General features: G+C 46.6%; 1 protein-coding gene and 1 long non-coding RNA gene across 4 annotated transcripts in view; one reads left to right on the plus strand and one right to left on the minus strand.

The window, feature by feature from the left end:
- PPM1H (protein phosphatase, Mg2+/Mn2+ dependent 1H) overlaps positions 1–17,182 on the minus strand; it is a 261,881-nt gene that overhangs the window by 33,161 nt on the left and 211,538 nt on the right. For 2 of the 3 annotated variants that reach the window (XM_043564781.1, XM_043564780.1), the window contains exons 7-8: positions 12,703–12,766; positions 9,034–9,141 (exon numbers count right to left, since the gene is read on the minus strand). In XM_043564781.1, the coding sequence (XP_043420716.1) occupies positions 9,034–9,141; positions 12,703–12,766 (172 nt within the window). Of the gene's footprint in view, positions 1–3,072; positions 3,177–9,033; positions 9,142–12,702; positions 12,767–17,182 lie in introns of those variants that run through there. The other variant, XM_043564783.1, reaches the window with a different exon arrangement.
- Positions 32–4,307, plus strand: LOC122473928. The gene is made up of 2 exons (XR_006294743.1): positions 32–832; positions 4,126–4,307. It is a non-coding gene; the product is annotated as an uncharacterized LOC122473928 (long non-coding RNA).

Raw genomic sequence — 17,182 nt, forward strand, 5'->3', positions numbered from 1 at the left:
AGTCCCTTGAACTGCAAGATCATGACCTCGGCTGAAATCATGAATCAGACGCCTAACTGACTAAGCCACCCAGGCACCCGGTGGGGGGAGCTTCTACAGGCAGGGTGTGGTACGGAGCCTCCAAGATGGGCACTGTCAATCCCGGCCCTCCCTGTACAAGCACACTGCTCCTCTCTTCCAGAGGTGGATTCCAATTCCCCTCTCCTCAAATGTGGACCAGCCTTAGTGATTTCCTTGGCCACTAGCATGTGGCAGAGGTGATGGTTCTAGGCCTTCTGAGGCCAGGTCCTACAAAGTCCTATAACTTCTGCTTGGCACTCTTGAACCACTTACTGTCGAGATGTTTTCTTTCAGAATCCAGTTGCCATGCTATGAAAAGCTGAAACCCCATGGAGAAGCCATGTGGAGCTGCCTCAGCTTGACTCTTCAGCTGCTATCTGCCCTCACTTGCCAGCCATGGGAGTGGAGCCACTTTGGATTTGCAGCCCATCTAGCCTTCAGATCCCTCTAGCTCCAGCTGACATCCAGCTGTGCTGTGCGAGACTCCCAGAGAGAACCACCTAGCTGAACCCGTTCAACTCACAGAACCATGAAAGGCAATAGCATACAAAGACATATAGTACACTGTTCCATCAAGACTCCATGTTCCGGGGTGGTTGGTTTTGCAGTCCCCGAGGGCACAAAGGCATTATATTGTGATGTGTCGCTTCTAGGCCCTCTCCCTCTGTGGGGCTGGGGAGAGGGGATGGGGCATGGAGTCCCCTGGAGTTTTCTCCCTGGTCTCGACTTGTCCATCGCAGCACCTGTTCCCTTTGCTCCTGTCCTCTAGCAGGTAAATATTAGGCAGACTACTCTCGGTGGGGTGGGGAGAGGAGAGCCCACAGCTATCCAGGGCATACATTTAATCTGGGGGGGGTGGAGGACAAGAATAAGAAGTCCATTCTGGTCCGAAATCCATACCATGGTTTCTGGTCTAACTTTATACTAACTATAAAGTTAGTTTCATCCCAGGCACCTGTATCTATGTTTTTAATTGCTCAGAAAACTCAGAGGGAAAAAAAAGTATAAAATTAGTTTTCCTCTCTGGACCTCCACAAACAGCATTCTTCCCTTTTCTTAGGCTAGAGAACAATTTATTTTTAATTTTTAGAAAATTTCACCCCGCTTCATCCACTAAATCCAGTCTGCCATCAGTTTTCATTACATTGTTTCTTTAAAATGTCTCTTGGATGTACCTCCTTTTCATTTTCCTGGTCCCTTCCCTAGCTTTTGTCCTCCTGTTACAGTTTCAGTTCTACAGCGGTCACCCTGTTTGCCTCTCTGCACCCCCCCACCCCTGTCTACGTGCTGTGACAGGCCCCCACCCCAACATTTATCATGCTGCTCTCTTTGCTAAAGCCCTTACCTACTGCCTTGGGTTTGGTTCCAGGCCCTCCAGAATAATTAGCTTTGTTATAGCCAATAGCCCTTCAAGCTATCTTCCAAACCCAGTGACCCCATAAGGCAGATTTTACTTCATAACAGACTCACTCCTGGTTCCTTCTTATTCTTGTCCTCCTTCTTCGATTAGGTAGTCCTGTCTCCCTCTTCTGAACTCCCCTCTTCTCTTAGGAAGCAGGAATCACAGGGTTTATGGCTGATTATTCTATTAGTCCCCCATTCCAACTTGTCCCAAAATTCCTAATGCTTTCGAGGACCTGTTCCCTAGTGTGCTGATCAATAAACACTATTGGACTCATGATCTCTACGTATAGAGCCAGTGAAACTTCGTGATCTTAAGAGGAGCTAGGAGCTAATACTTATTATGCCACGTTCTGGTTAAGTACTTTATTTATATATGTTATTTAATTTGTTCCTTGAGTTCCTGTCCTCTTTTTATTGAAGAGGAAGCAGAGATTTGGGTAAAGTACCTTTCTCAAGGTCACCCAGCTGGCAAGTGAAGAGACAGAGCTTGAAGTCAAGACTAATTACCAGTCTGAGGTTTTAAGTTCCACATCACACCACCTCCCAAGGTATTTTTGAGGGGAATTTTTAAAACCAGTTTATCCTACTCTACCACCTGAAGATGATTACTGTTACTGTTTTATTAAATTTCCTTCACGCATGTATTTGTCTACACATGCATGTAACTTCCTACCAACTTATGATCACACTCTTTGTATATACAATCATATTCTGTTTCACTTAATATAGTACAGCTTTTTCCCCTTTCATTATGCACTGAGACTGTTTTTGATACATTGTTCAGACTGCAGAAAGTACGCAATACAATAAAACAGGCTCTTTCCCAAAATGGGACTTTGGCTTGGGGTATGAAAAGCTACCAAGAATAAGGTGCTGTCAACAATGAGCTCTTCTTTTTATTTTTTAAAAGTTTATTTATTTTTATTTTTGAGAGAGAGAGAGAGACAGAGTGTGAGTAGGGGAGGGGCAGAGAGAGAGGGAGACACAGAATCTGAAGCAGGCTCCAGGCTCTGGGCTATCAGCATAGAGCCCGACGTGGGGCTCGAACTTACAAACTGTGAGATCATGACCTGAGCCGAAGTCAGAAGCTTAACCAACTGAGCCACCCAGGTGCCGGCCCCCAGCAATGAGCTCTTAAATACTGTTCATGTTTTCATGGGAGACAATAGGGGAGGCTCAAACTAGACAGTCATTCTCTCTTAATATGGAAGTGACTACTGGGAATCCCTAAGTGTAAAGCCTTCCAGAAGCTGACGGGGAAGGAAGACTAGTGTTTCCTGACCATCTCTGACCCTGCACCAGATCTAGTACCAGGCAGCTCCACAGATTTTTTTTTAAGTCTATTTATTTTTGAGAGAAAGAGAGAGAACACAAGTGGAGGAGGAGCAGAGACAGAGAGAGACACAGAATCCGAAGGAGGCTCCAGGCTCCCGACTGTCAGCACAGAGCCCAACATGGGGCTCAAACTCACACATTTCAAGATCATGACCTGAGCCTACGTCGGACACTTAACCGACTGAGCCACCCAGGTGCCCCTCCGCAGATGTTCTTACTTGCTTTTCCTAGCACTTTGTGAATACAGGCATGTTCACCTCACCTGAGGGAAGGGGAAGGCAGACTAAAATAATGCAGGTCACGTGGGCATTCAGATACCGGAGTCTAGGGTCTTCCTTCTCTTGGAGAAGGCAGTTTCAGATGAAAGAAAAAAATATCTAGATGAAGAAAAGAATGAGCTAAATGAGTCATCTGCAATTACAAAAACCCGCTGACAGGAATCTTGAACACCAGGGAAAAGAATAAGGAAGCCTAGAGAAAACCGGGCTCCTTGTGGTTCAGTCTGGCAGGGAGGGCGGGGCGGGAGGGGGGTGATGCAGAGTTGAAGACGGGGGTTGGCTTTGCAAACTGGCCTCCACCCAGAAAAAGACATTGTTCTTCCAAGGGCCCAAAAGGGGGCTCAAGGCAGTCCCGGAGTGCAGGCGGGAAAGCAAGTAACATGAAGAGGAAGGCTAACTCTAGGGAGGGCCTGCTACAGGTCAGAAAGGGCCACGGAGCAGAGAGCATCTGCAGGTTTAGGCTGCAGACCTTCACCAAGGTGCCTGAGTAAGAGCACAGCAGGAAGTGCGCTGGACTGGGGCGGGGAGGAGAAATGCTGGAAGAGAGGCAGCTGCGAGTCCGGGCTCCAGTGCCTGAGTTCCCGGATCCTTTCCTTCCCTCCTTGAACTCTTTCAGGATAGTATAAGGAAGGTGAACTTTGATGTGCTTCACTGAGCAGGAAGATGGGAGACCTGGCTGAGGCTGTTTCTCTTGCTCAGGAAAGGCTGCATCTCATACTGTGACACAGAGAAAACACAGTGCTGTGGACCAGATGAGAGTCAATACGCCCCCACATTCAACGGTCAGGCCAAGGCCTGGTTGGCGGGGGCCTCTGGTGGAATTCAGTTCTCGGCCAGAAATCCCTGCCTTAGACCTTGGAAGACAGGAGGGAGGCTCAGCAAACCTGGCGGCCACTCTTTGGGTTTGGCAAACTCGAGATTTTTCCAGCGCCTTGTGTTTCAGTGAAACCGAAAATGTGTCTGGCTAGAAACCCTTCTCTAATTTTTAAACCCCTGAGCATTTTTTACATAAATCTGATACACATGTTTTTGTCTTATTTTTATTTAGCTCATCAAATCGAATTAGGAGCTACAATGATGAAGGGAACAATGCTGATTTCCAAGAAGATTTTGGAGACTTTTTACTTAGAACTAAATCACATTTTCTCCCCAACTGTTAAAATTACCAGACTGAGCTGGATTTGAAATTTAGAAACCAAATGTGAAATAAAGACCCATGCTTGGCAAAGATGCAGCATAGCAGGGGAATGTTCTTAGGAAGTCACAGTTAGAAAGCCAGGGTAGGCGTGGGGTGGGGGGTGAGGGGATGCAGGCAGGAAAGGAGGTAGTTACTCTTCATTCGATGGTTTTGATACATTTACCCGGCTTCCACGCTCCCCAAAAGATGCCTGCTAGCCACTGTCTGGTGTCTGACTTTATCACTACCACCTAAGAAAGAGGAGTTTCTGCCCGAGATTGGGAGTGAGGGGGGTCTCCTGTGTCGGCCTTCCACACTCCTCCATGGTAGCTGACTCCAGATGCTCCGCCCCTTCCCCCTAAGCTCCCCCTCCCCGTTCGTGGTTCTGGCTAAGGCCCCTCCATCTGGAAGCATTTAAAACGTACAACGATTTTAATCTCGTGCAAAGGAATCTTGGGATCTACACTACATACCCATTAAGCTAAATTATACGTGCACAATCTTATTTTGCACAATTCTGTCTGGCCCAGGTTGGCACAGACAGGTTGGCACGCTAAAGGCTATTACTGTCTGTCCCAATGACTTTCTCCACTACGCCATCATTTTCTACAATTTCAGTCCAAGGCCAGTAGTGTTTCTTTGAGAAACTTGAGCCACTTAGGTCCCAGGACAAAGATTCTCTTCAGAGACCCTTGAACCTTGACTCAGAGGGTCCCTTGGACACTGTCCAAAGAAATGCCTTTGAACTCAGCTTCTCTCCCCTACAGACCCGCATCAAATTAGACTGACCTGGTACCATCTTGTTACTTAATAACTGTACAACCTTGGGGGAGTTATTTCGCTTCCTTGCATCGCAATTTACCAATGTGTGAAATGGGCACACTAATCATATGTACCCCATAGGGTTGTTGTGGAGGATTAAATGAGATACTGTGTGTAAGACACACAGTAAGTTGTCTGGCCCAGACTAAGAAGTTAATAGATGTTACTGTTATTATAAAAATGACATTTCAGCAAACTCTACAACTTTTCTAAGAGCACTTACATTTTTCCAGAGGTGGCCGGTTTCCTTTCAAACATGCCCACCTGCCCAATCCCTCACCAAGGCAGAACCATTCAACCCAATTCCCTGCAAACCAGCATCACTCTAGATAAGGGACATGAGGTTTCTGATCAACCAACTGGGATTTTTCATCAGTCCCCAGGCAGTCTTCCATGCATGCCCAAGTTTTAAACCTACAGCCTCTTTTTTGGAGCCATGGTAACAGAACGATTAGAGATCTATAATCTGCATAGAAATCATTCTCCTTCAAACCAAACCAAACTTCTCACTTTATCTAGAAAGCATAGGTATCTGTGGAAGTGGGTGAGAAGGAGGTTTTCACTCTGCTTTAAGAAGCAACGTGAGGGGCGCCTGGGTGGCTCAGTCGGTTAAGCGTCCGACTTTGGCTCAGGTCATGATCTCGAGGTCCTTGAGTTCAAGCCCCGCGTTGGGCTCTGTGCTGACCGCTCAGAGCCTGGAGCCTGTTTCAGATTCTGTGTCTCCCTCTCTCTCTGCCCCTCCCCCGTTCATGCTCTGTCTCTGTCTCAAAAATAAATAAAACGTTAAAAAAAAAATTAAAAAAAAAAGAAGCAATGTGATTATTTAGTGTTCCCTGAGGATCCCCCTGCTCCCCCCCCAAGAACATGAGTCATACTTCATTTGTCCCTTTTGCAAAGAAAAAGGTGATGGCGCCATTAATATGTCCGATGAGTGCCTCTCTCTCAAGGGGGAAAATATAGAATCCATGAGTCTAGTATTTATTGTTTTCCTCTGGCCGGCAGAGGAAATTATTTCCTCCGGCAATAATTCATGGATCCTGGTGTTGGCCAGAATAGAGGGGTCAGGGATCCACTAGCTTCAGTGACGCCTTGGACACTTCAGTGACGCCTTGGATTCTGGTCCTCATCATACAGAATTGGTGTGAGGACTAAAAGACAGACATCTATGGGTTCTTGACAAATGGTCATTATTTCCACCAGGCTGACCTCACATGAAATCCTGGGTGATATCAGGAAATGGGTGTATCTTCCACGGCTTATATTTATTGGAGATATCCCCCTCAGTGGCTTCCTAACCTCCTGTGGCTAGATGTATCTTGAGTGCCAGCCTCAGCAATAAAGACTCTAAAAGAACCACCCCCTTGCTCACAGCCCTGCCAAAGGGGTGGATGTTGGTGGCTATTTCTGCCCATGGCTCTGGAGAAGACAACGTGAAGGGGTGATTTATAGGCTGGGAAGTCACTCATGGCCTGGTATAAAAAGTGAGTCGATGGGGTGCCTGGGTGGCTCAGTCAGTTGAGTGTCTGACTTTTGGTTTCGTCTCATGTCATGATCTCAGTTTGTGGGTTTGAGCCCCAAGTCGGGCTCTGCACTAACAGTGAGGAGCCTGCTTGGGATTCTCGGTCTCCCTCTCTCTCTGCCCCTCCCCCTCACACACATTTCTCTCTCTCTCTCCCCATCTCTCTCTCAAAAATAAACAAACATTAAAAAAAAATTAGTTGAGTCAATGAGATTCCTCTCTGGTAATCTGTCATCAAGAGTGAGAAGCTGAGTTGACTGGTAGCAGAGACACATGGAACTTGATTGGCCACGTTAAGGGCAGAACACCCTCATGAAGGTGACATGCCTTCAGCCCATTGCTGAGGCTCTCCAGGGGTGCCTTGATTCCAGAAGCACTCTCCCATAAAGGCTGGCTATTAACAGTTCTTCCTGTGGACGCCACAAACATCTCTTCTAATAATATTGCAACAAACACCTCCTCTTTTGAATTAGCTTGGGTGGGTTTTGGTTTCCTCCAACAACAACAAAAAAAAGGCTTCAGTAAAACAGCACCTACCAGGGTACCTGGGTGGCTCAGTTGGTTGAGTATCTGACCTCGGCTCAGGTCATGATCTTGTGGTTCGTGAGTTCAAGCCCCACCCATGTTGGGCTCTGTGCTGACAGCTCAGAGCCTGGAGCCTGCTTTCAGATTGAATGTCTCCCTCTCTCTCTACCCCTCCCTTGCCCATTCATTCTCTCTCTCTCTCTCCCCCGCCTCCACTCTCAAATAAATAAACATTAAAAAAATTAAAAAGTAAAACAACACCTACCCTTGGGAAGAACATGCAGATGGAGCCATATCTAAACATTCTGGGCATTTCTGATGCAAGGCGTTGCTTTAACAGGTAATTGCACAGAATGCAAACACCACTGGTCCCCGACTCACCTCTCCCTGGCTCCCCTTTATTATAACCCTTGGAAAAGTCAAAGCTCTCTCCTTCAACCTTCCTTGCAGCAAGGGGAGGTCATGTGACACAGTTCTGGCCAACGAGATACAAGTGAAGACAGACAGGCCGCCTGCCCCCTCTCTTCCTGCCTTGCCTGAAGATGTTATGCTCAAAGCTGCTTGCAGCTCACATTCACCATCTTGCAACCATGAAGGAAAAGTCAGAGAAGCAGAGATGCCCGCCCTGGCACGCTGGAAGTGATGCACCAAACAGTAGTAGCCACCAAACTCCAGCCTCCTTGTTAGTGAAAACAATAGAGCCTTAACCTACTATTACTTAGATTTCTCTGTAAGTTACAAAAGCAAAATGTTTTCTAAAGATATACCCTGAAACAAAACTGGATGTTTCCCATATCATAAGAAAAATGTGTTGTTGGTTTTTTGGGTTTTTTTTTTTTAACAGTTTCAGGTGAGGGGAAAATTTTTTTTTCTCAATGTTTATTTTTGTGAGACACACACACACACACACACACACACACACACACACACACACAGTGTGAGCAAGGGAGGGGCAGAAAGAAAGGGAGACACAGAATCCGAAGCAGGCTGCAGGCTCCAGGCTCTGAGCCGTCAGCACAGAGCCCGATGTGGGGCTCGAACTCACAAACCACGAGATCATGACCTGAGCCCAAGTCGGATGCTTAACTGACTGAGTCATCCAGGCGCCCCAGAAAAAAAAAATCTTTTAACCAAAGATATGACAACCTATTTTTCAGTTAACTTCTCTAAACATCAGCTGAATGATACAAGTTCTGCAGGCAATTAAAATCTATAAGGGGATAAAGTATATATGTGAACAAGTATGATATAAAAGCAGAGAGTGGAAATGTCTTAAAAGGTAGCTGCTTTACGTGTCTCAGTATAGAGAGAGACATTATTTCTGGATGGGGGAGGGACAAATCAGGAAGTCTCCACAGGAGAAGCATGTGTTAAACCCTAGAGAAAAAAAGAATTTGGATGTTTGCAGACGGGAGGAAAGACATTCTAGTCAGAAGGAATAGTTTAAGCAACTTTGGGAAACTGAAGGCCATGTGCAGGAAGGACACAGCAAGTTCTTTCTGGCAAGTTTAGGGGGGAACAAAGATCAAATTTTTGGTCTAGAAAGTCAGACAAATTATAATAAGCCTTGAGTGCCAACCATCGGAGTCTGGGCTTCATTCTCATAGCCCCGGGATATAGTTTCTGAGCAAACGGGTCAGAATGCCTGTTTAGGAAACTTGGCCTGACGACAATACGTGGGATGGATCGAGGAGGCAGGAAATGCCACTCGGTGGCTATGCAACAACCACCTGGGCAGGAAGTGAGGAGGGTATGAAGCAGGACAGTCAGAGTGAGGATGGAGTGGGACAAAGAAACACTGCAGAAGCACACGTGACGAAAGGTGGCTACTGTCTGGGTATGGGGTGCAAGTCATGGGAGGAATCATGTAGAAAATATTTGCACAAAATAGAAACAAAAACCCCATGTAGTACCTCTGGAGCTGAAGACAGGAATGGTTTTATGTAGATGTTGGAGTCATGCACCTTCAGGTCATGGTCCCCAAGTCCCCTGGTCACTCCAATAGTTGCCATTACTCGGGCCTAGGAGTATAAGCAGAGGGTCATCAGAAACACTCATACAGAGAAAGCATTCCTGTTGTAATGTGGCTGCCACACGCCAAGAGAGATGCATTAATTTTCCAGTTCATTCTGTCCCTCTCCAGGCCTCCTGCTCCTAACTTAACGGGGGTAGCTGTTTCCAAAGAAGGGCTCGCCAAGGTCACTTATGTACTTAAGGAGTGGTTTTTCTACTGATTACCTTAAGTTTAATGGGTTGCTGCTGTCTCTTTTTGGCTTTCTTTTGTAGAGGCTGGAAGGGCAGCCAGTAAACTAAATCAATACATGTGGGATGTCTACAGCCCCTGAAATCAGCTCAAATCAAATCCAACACGATCTGTCCATCCATCCGTCCGTCTGGGATACACCCACCCTGCAAGTATATCTGCCATGTCTCTAGTCCCTGACAGGCACTAGTAAAAGATTTAAAAAAAAAAAAAAAAGCAGAGGCAGCTCACCCCCCCCGCCCCCCACCGCCCAAGCTCATATATTATGCTTTATGGTACAGAAAAGAAACGCTTTGCAACTCTGTCACCTGTCCTGCATAACATCCCCAACCAAGTCCCTCTGGGTGGAGAGGAACAAAATGTCACTTTCTTATAAGTACAAAGAGACCTCAGGGTTGAGAACTCATCACCTGTGCTTTCCGAATAATAAATGAACAGTTTTCTGAATGCTTTAAGGAAATAATACTATTTTACTAATGGCTGCACAGTCAGCCTTTTATCTTCTGGGATGCCACAGATCTGATCTACCCAAACATTTCCTGAGCACCTACTATGTACAGACACCATGCTGTGGGGCACAAATGTCTAAGGACTTGTACCTACTATAAAGGACCTTGCAAAGGGAGATAAGAGATGCGTGTCTAACAATATGTAAAATATGGCCAAGGGCTGAAAGACACATAAGCCATGGGTTATATGAATTCAGAGGAAGTAAAAATTCTGCTGAGAAGGTTTCCTGGAGGTGGTGGCACTACATTTTTGAGCAGAAGGATGAGCAGCATTGGGATGGGCAAATAGAGGGATGGAATGAAAGTCATTCTCGGTAGAATGGAGGCCAATGGCCTAATGCTTGGATCGTCAATAATATATCCAGTGTCGTTTCATGGGGAGACCCAGGCGTGAATCCTCACTCTACTGTCTGGGTAATGAGATTAACGTACAAAGGCTAAGAAACATTACAATCTACCATATTGCCATCATCTTCATCCTGTCTTTCCAAAAAGGCTATGGATTTTGGAGTAGGTTTTGGATCAGTAGATGGGCAGGTTTAAGTGGAAATGAAACCATGATTTATTTTTTTAAAGGCACAAATCAGAGGGGGTAAAATGCAGACACGTGATGTGAAGCCTGGGGTCCTCTGGTCAGGTGGGCTGCAGGAGAAACTCTCTGCCCCGCTGGGGAGCTGGATCGGCTGGCTCCCTCCTAGCTAAGAAGTGTTCAATCCTGAATTCAAAAATTCAGAGTCCCTTGAGGCCCCTCCACTCTCCCCACTGCAATGGCAGCTTCTCTGGCTGCAAAAGCACAGGTGGGCGTTTTTGTCTAAAGAAATCTGATGTTTCTGCTAGTTACTGAACTTGTTTACAAAGCATGTAGGTGTTACCCACACAAATCTTTAAAAGCATTGGCAGAAATAAAATGAAAAGTTACGGCAGTGAAAGTATTCTGGAGCTTTTGGGTAGGTGTATGCAGACGGGAAAGACAAAACCCCTGCAAAGGATCTAGATGGAACTGACAGGTTACAGCTGTAACGATTTCTCAAGGGTCCGCTGACAGGGATCTTGTGCTGCTTTACTATGGAGCAAGTCTGGGACAGACTGGAGCCACAGCAGCTTTTAAATAGGCCATCAGGTACAATGACAGAACTTGCCAGCTGCCTATCACAGAGCTGTCAGGCCCTAATTAACTGAAATGCTTCAGAACATGATGTCCTGGTGAAAGGAACATCGGCTTAAGGGGGAAAGCCCCTGCTCGCTTAAATCTTATTCTGATTATCTTCTAAGAACACATTAGTCCATTGTCCTTTGGTATGGAGGCCAGTATACTGTACATAACTGACAACTTTATTCAATACTGATGCATTTATTGTCAGGTACCGGGCTGGGCAGATACTAGGGATACAAAGATACTAGGAGGTGGCTCTCAGCTTCTTGGAACTCGCTGGGTGTAGCAGGGTCATACTGAGAATCTCAGCCCCACAAAGAGCCGTAGCTGCAGGCACAGGTCACTGGGCTGAGAGATGTGCATTCACGGTACCCATCCTACTGAAAGGTGCACACTATCAGGGACAGAATCACTGGAACACTATCAGGAACAGAATCCTTTCCTGTCATGATTCTCAACCAGGGATGGTGAGGTGGAAGGTGGTCCGTTTCCATGAACAGGGAAAGTTCGTTTGAAAACTGGTCCCTGTATGAATCGATGTTCATGTTTCACTCCCCTCCATGAAACATCTCCTTGTACTGACATCATTCCTACCCTGAGCCGCGAACCAAAACCTGCGTGCTCTCTCACACGTGTGTGGCTGGATGCCCGTGCACACACATGCACCTATGCCCACACCTGCCTGTGAAGGCATCCTTCGGTTTTTATGAGGAGTCACTTCATCCTCAAAAAAAAAAAAAATCCTATCGAATACTGGAAAAATTCAGTGGAAGTTTCTTTTTAATGTGAACCACTTTTCACATCTAACTGGAGCTCTCAGCACCGAGGTGAAGTGTATTCGTGCTCAGAGGAAGAAGGCAGTGCCTCAGAAGCAGTTTGTTCTCACTGGGAAACCATTTCAAAGCTTCCTCATCCCCAGTCCAGGACGGCCACCTCCTCCAGCCTCGCTCTACTCACGGACCAAGGCGGACAGCCTTCCTTCTCCACAGTGTGCCTGCTGCTGAGGGTGTTGTTCCGACCGGGGCCCTGGGAGCACATGGCGAACGCTCCTTGCTAGCTAGCTCAGCCTGGGCTCTGGTCCCCAAGCTCCATCAAAGTGAAGCTTTGGGTCCCCTTGCCTGGGGCAAGTGGAGCAGCAGCCTTGCAGAGTCTGAACTCCCATGGTGGCGTGGGAGAGCTCTAGAAGTAGGTAGACGACCATGGCTCCACGTGTCCTACCACCCCTGGCTGGCTGTGTGGCTGCCTGAGCGACTTGCACCTCAGACCCTCAGCTGCTTCTGCTCCCAAATGGATATTCTACCGCCGGCTCTGCCTGCCTCGTGGCTTGGTGTCAGAAATACAAAGAAATAACGTTTGTGGATGCGGTCCTGTTTAAACACCGTTAAGACGTTATGGAAAAGAGATGTGAGAAGGAGAATGTTATCTTCACAAAAGTGACTTCGGTCCCTTGTGCTCCCCGCTCCCCTTCCCCTCCCCCAGCCCTGCCACTCCTTGGAGACCCTCAAGACAGGAGGCCTGCAGGATGATGGAAGGCGATATTCTTCCAAGCTGTCAAGGCCATAAAATCACAGGCTGCTGAGTGGAACACAGAGACTGGCACGGGCTGTGCAGAGACAGAGCCTTGCTCTCTCAGTCCGGGGGAAGTGCACATGCCTACCTTCTTGCCTTCTCCATATATAAGGGGAAACTTCAGGTCATCATCCTCAATGGTTTTGTATGCCCTGTAGGGGGATAAACAACATTTACAAAAAAAGCTTTGCACTCAGTGACCCGCTGCCCTGACACAGGCGACCGGGTTCTTCATTCTCCCTGACACTCCCTCCATCACTCACCGCACTGCCAACCTCTTTGTGCCTGGACTTCTTCTTACCGAATCGCACGTTTGTGCATGTAATTAACAAATCAGAAGATATCAAGTGTGTGTTTACTCACAGAGGGAGAGGATAAGGTGGTATATTTGTAATCGGCAAGAAGGGGAGGTGGGTTTCTGTCCTGGGTGTTTCGTGCCTGTACGATAGTGAAGCCCCAGCAGCAGTGACAAGGGTCTTGTCCTTAACCCAGAGCTGGAAAACAGCAGAGCTCAGAGGCAGATGGAGTGTGAAACTGCTCCAGGAGCCGGTTCTGACCTTCAGGGGTTGTTTATACCAAAGCAGCCTCGTAATGGGATGGCTGGAGAAGGAATATTTAGAGCCTGTTTGACCTCCGTGTGATATTCAAGGTTGGCAGAAAATTCTTTGTTTCACAATAGCTATTAAATGGCCATTCGACACACGGAAAGAAAAGCCAGTTTATGCTTCAGTGGTTTATTCCAGACATGGTTGTCCAAATGCCATTACATACACAGCAGAGGCTGGCCAGGCTAACCCAGGAGAGAAAATGAAGTCTGTGTCTTGCAATTTTGCTCATAAGAAGTTAAAAAACAAAAAGCAAAGGAATGTGGCACTTGATTACTAGCTATGCCACTCTGGGCAAGTAGCTCCACCTTTTTTGGTCTCAGTTTCCTTATCTGTAAAATGATCATCACAGAGGATGTAACGAGCTGAGCACAGAGCCTGGCACTTGGGAAGTACTCATTTAGTGGTAGCTATTACTAATACTTCGTAGATAACTAATAGTTGGTACCCCAGCTCCCTTTTCTGCAAAATGGGGAGAGCACTACCTCCAAGAAGTATTAGTATTACACTAAGTAAAAACCGGGTAGCTTCTATTAGGCTAGGTGCTAGAAACAAGACGCTTCTCGGAAGTAATGTCTGCTGAGTGCACAGAGAAAACTAATTTGTGAAATGGGCTCCTAATCTTGGATATATACAGGCAACTTGGGAGTGAGCATGCAATCAAATTTATGGAAGCTCTTGATACACAAACGAATGCAATCTAATTCAAAAAGAGTTCAACCCCAAAGCTAATGCCGGGACACCTTTATTTCCAGGGAAGTTATTTAGGTAAGGTGCTCCTTCCCAAGGGACCAGTGAAGCTTTGGCACCAGATGTGCCTGGGCTTCCTGTTCAGCCCTGAGCAAGCGAGTGAGCCTCTCTGGATTTCAGGATCCTCATTAATCAGAGAGGGGGAAACTGAAACTTACTGGTGGGGTTGAAGATGAACATGGGCTAATGACCGTGCTGATATCACGAAGTATTCAGCACGGTGCCCGGCACATGCCAGTTGCTGGTACAGCCATCACGTGAGCCCAGATGTACTCTAGAAATTCAATTTTCAAAAAAAAAAACCGTACTATATCCTTTCCCCAAATCTATCAAGTTAACACGAGGTGGAAACAGCTACTCTGATGTTTTTATACTCACATGAACTATTTTTTTTTTCCAACGTTTATTTATTTTTGGGACAGAGAGACAGAGCATGAAGGGGGCAGGGGCAGAGAGAGAGGGAGACACAGAATCGGAAACAGGCTCCAGGCTCTGAGCCATCAGCCCAGAGCCTGACGCGGGGCTCGAACTCCTGGACCGCGAGATCGTGACCTGGCTGAAGTCGGACGCTTAACCGACTGCGCCACCCAGGCGCCCCACACATGAACTATTTAAAACGCTGTGGTATACAAGTCACTTGGGGAGCAAATAGAGCTATTATTAGAATACACTCAGCTTGGGGACTGAATGAGTTCTTAGCCCAGTGGTTCTCAACCCTGGCTGTACACAAAATCACCTGGGAGGGCTTTAAAAAGTCCAGACGCCCATGGGGCGCCTGGGTGGCTCAGTCAGTTAAGCAACTTTGGCTCAGGTCAAGAACTCGTGGTTTGTGAGTTCAACCCCTGCATTGGGCTCTGTGCTGACAGCTTGGAGCCTGGAACCTGCTTCGGATTCTATGTCTCCCTCTTTCTCTGTTCCTCCCCCAGTTGTACTGTCTCTCTCTCTCTCAAAAATAAAGATTAAAAAAAAATTTTTTTTTTTTTTAAATCCAGATGCCCATGTCACAGCTCAGAGCAATTAAATCTGACCTCTGGGGATGAGAGCCAGTCATTGGATTTTTTTTGTTTGTTTTTAAGCTCCCAGGTGATTCTATTGTGTAGCCAAAGTTGAGAATCACCACTATAGACCAAGTGTCATTGCTCATATTCAAAATCAGTTGAGCAACTAGCTTGACTCTAAAGATGACATATGGCTCAAGGGACAGGAGGGAAATGGCCTGGGAGAGGCTCTAAAGTGGGCGTGAGCAGGGCTTGGGGACGAGGCCAGGAGAGGGACTGGGGCCTGGAGACCAAGATCCAGGAGTCAGAGATTAAATGGGAGGCAGAAGGCAGCACCTCCAGCCCCAGTGACTGGAAATTACTTAGAGTTCAGTACAGATAGGCTAAGAGCACTCTTAACAGGCTTGAAAAGGCAGCCACAGAGCTGTTCTCAGATCCCCCGAAAGCCCAGGCAATCAAATCCTCTCAGGGCTGAGACCTTCAGGAGCATGAAGTCTGTGTTACTACAGCTCCGAAAGACAAACACTAACCTTGGAGGTGTCACCCACAGGGTCAAGTGCAAATTCTAATATTTTAGTTGCTCTATTTTCATCTTTGAAAACAACAAAAATACTAAAACTAGAAACGAAACTTTCAAAAAGCCTTATTCTGTTCCTGCCATTACTGGTTTTCAATCACGTGAGAGCCCTCTCCCCTGCTGTCACCAACAAATGACAAGGGTGAATAACTACCAATAAAGAAGTACAACACCCTCACCCCCTCAACCTTTCTGGGTCCTAAGCACAGGTCATCATATACAGGCAGGCGGACTTCCTTTTTCACAGTGAAAGTCTGGTATAATAAAGAATAAAACAAGAGTCCAGACTGGCAGCTTGATTAAAGTCTGTATAAATTAGTGATCGCCAACAATCATGACAGCTGCTATGACTTACCAAACACCTGCCTCACACTGGGCTTGGTGCTACGTCTCAAATGTCTCCTAGGTTCTGCAATGTCCTATTCGAGGGGACTGAGGCTCAGAAAGGTTAAGTGACTTTCCCAGAATCACAGACCATCTTAGTGGCCTAAAGCTAGACTCTAACTTCCCCGGAAAACACCAAAAAAAGGGGGCTTCAGGGCTCAGCTCTGGGGATTTCTCATTCTAGCTGAAAAGTCTGAGATGAGACCATTATTATCTGCCTGTCAGTGGGAGAAAAGCAGGCATTGGTTGAAGAAAAGGTCTTTTTGGCACAAGAGAAAAAGAGGCAAAAGAACAAAAGGTGCCCATGTGGGGACAAAACTGGTGGCTGTTTCACTACACGGTCCACAGGGAAGCCAGCGGGAAGCACCAGGCTGTGTCCTCAGACCCGCCACTACTTAGCAGGCATTTCACTATGGCTGAAGAGCCTGGCAGAGGCCTCTCCCATGGACAGCGGGCCTCCCTCAAACATGTGTCTGGAGTTGAAGGGGGCCACTCCTGTTCCTACCCATTTGTAAGCCCTGTTTGCTATTCATATTGCATGGTACTTCATGGTCCAGGCTGTAGACTCTGTATTTCCAGCTCAGCCCTGGCTTCTGCCCTTCTCAGCTGGGGGACACAAGATAAGGACAATGGTTTGAAGTTTGAGCTCCAAGAAAGGGAGTTACTTGGGACGTACAATAAATAGAAAACGTCCAGAAATAGAAATAGAAATTAATAGAAAATGGGTGGCTCAGACAGTTAAGTGTTGGGACTGTTGGGTTTCAGCTTAGGTCATGATCTCAGAGTTCCTGGGCTCGAGCCCTGGGTCGGGCTCTGTGCTGACTACTTGGGATTCTGTCTCTCCCTCTCTCTCTGCCCCGCTTCTGCTGGTGCTCTTTCTCTCTCTCAAAATAAACAAACATTAAAAAAAAGTCTATTCCTGGGGCTCCTGGGTGGCTTAGTCGGTTGAGTGTCTGACTTCAGCTCAGGTCACGATCTCACGGTTTGCGACTTTGAGCCCCACATCTGGCTTGCTGCTATCAGCATCTCTCTTCTGCCCCTTCCCTCTCTCAAAAAGAAATAAATTTAAAAAATTTTTTAAAGAAAATTTCTATTCCTTCTTATCAGATCCCATGATTTCTCAAATCCTGATTAAATTTAAAGATTCCAAATACCAACTATTCACTAGTTTCTACCATAATATAACTGACCAGAGATGATAATTCAAATAATTACTTGTTACAAGAAAGCAAAACTGAAAGGCTTAGGAAGGAT

Source organism: Prionailurus bengalensis, chromosome B4 (assembly GCF_016509475.1).
Source record: "Prionailurus bengalensis isolate Pbe53 chromosome B4, Fcat_Pben_1.1_paternal_pri, whole genome shotgun sequence".
Taxonomy (NCBI): Eukaryota; Metazoa; Chordata; class Mammalia; order Carnivora; family Felidae; genus Prionailurus; species Prionailurus bengalensis.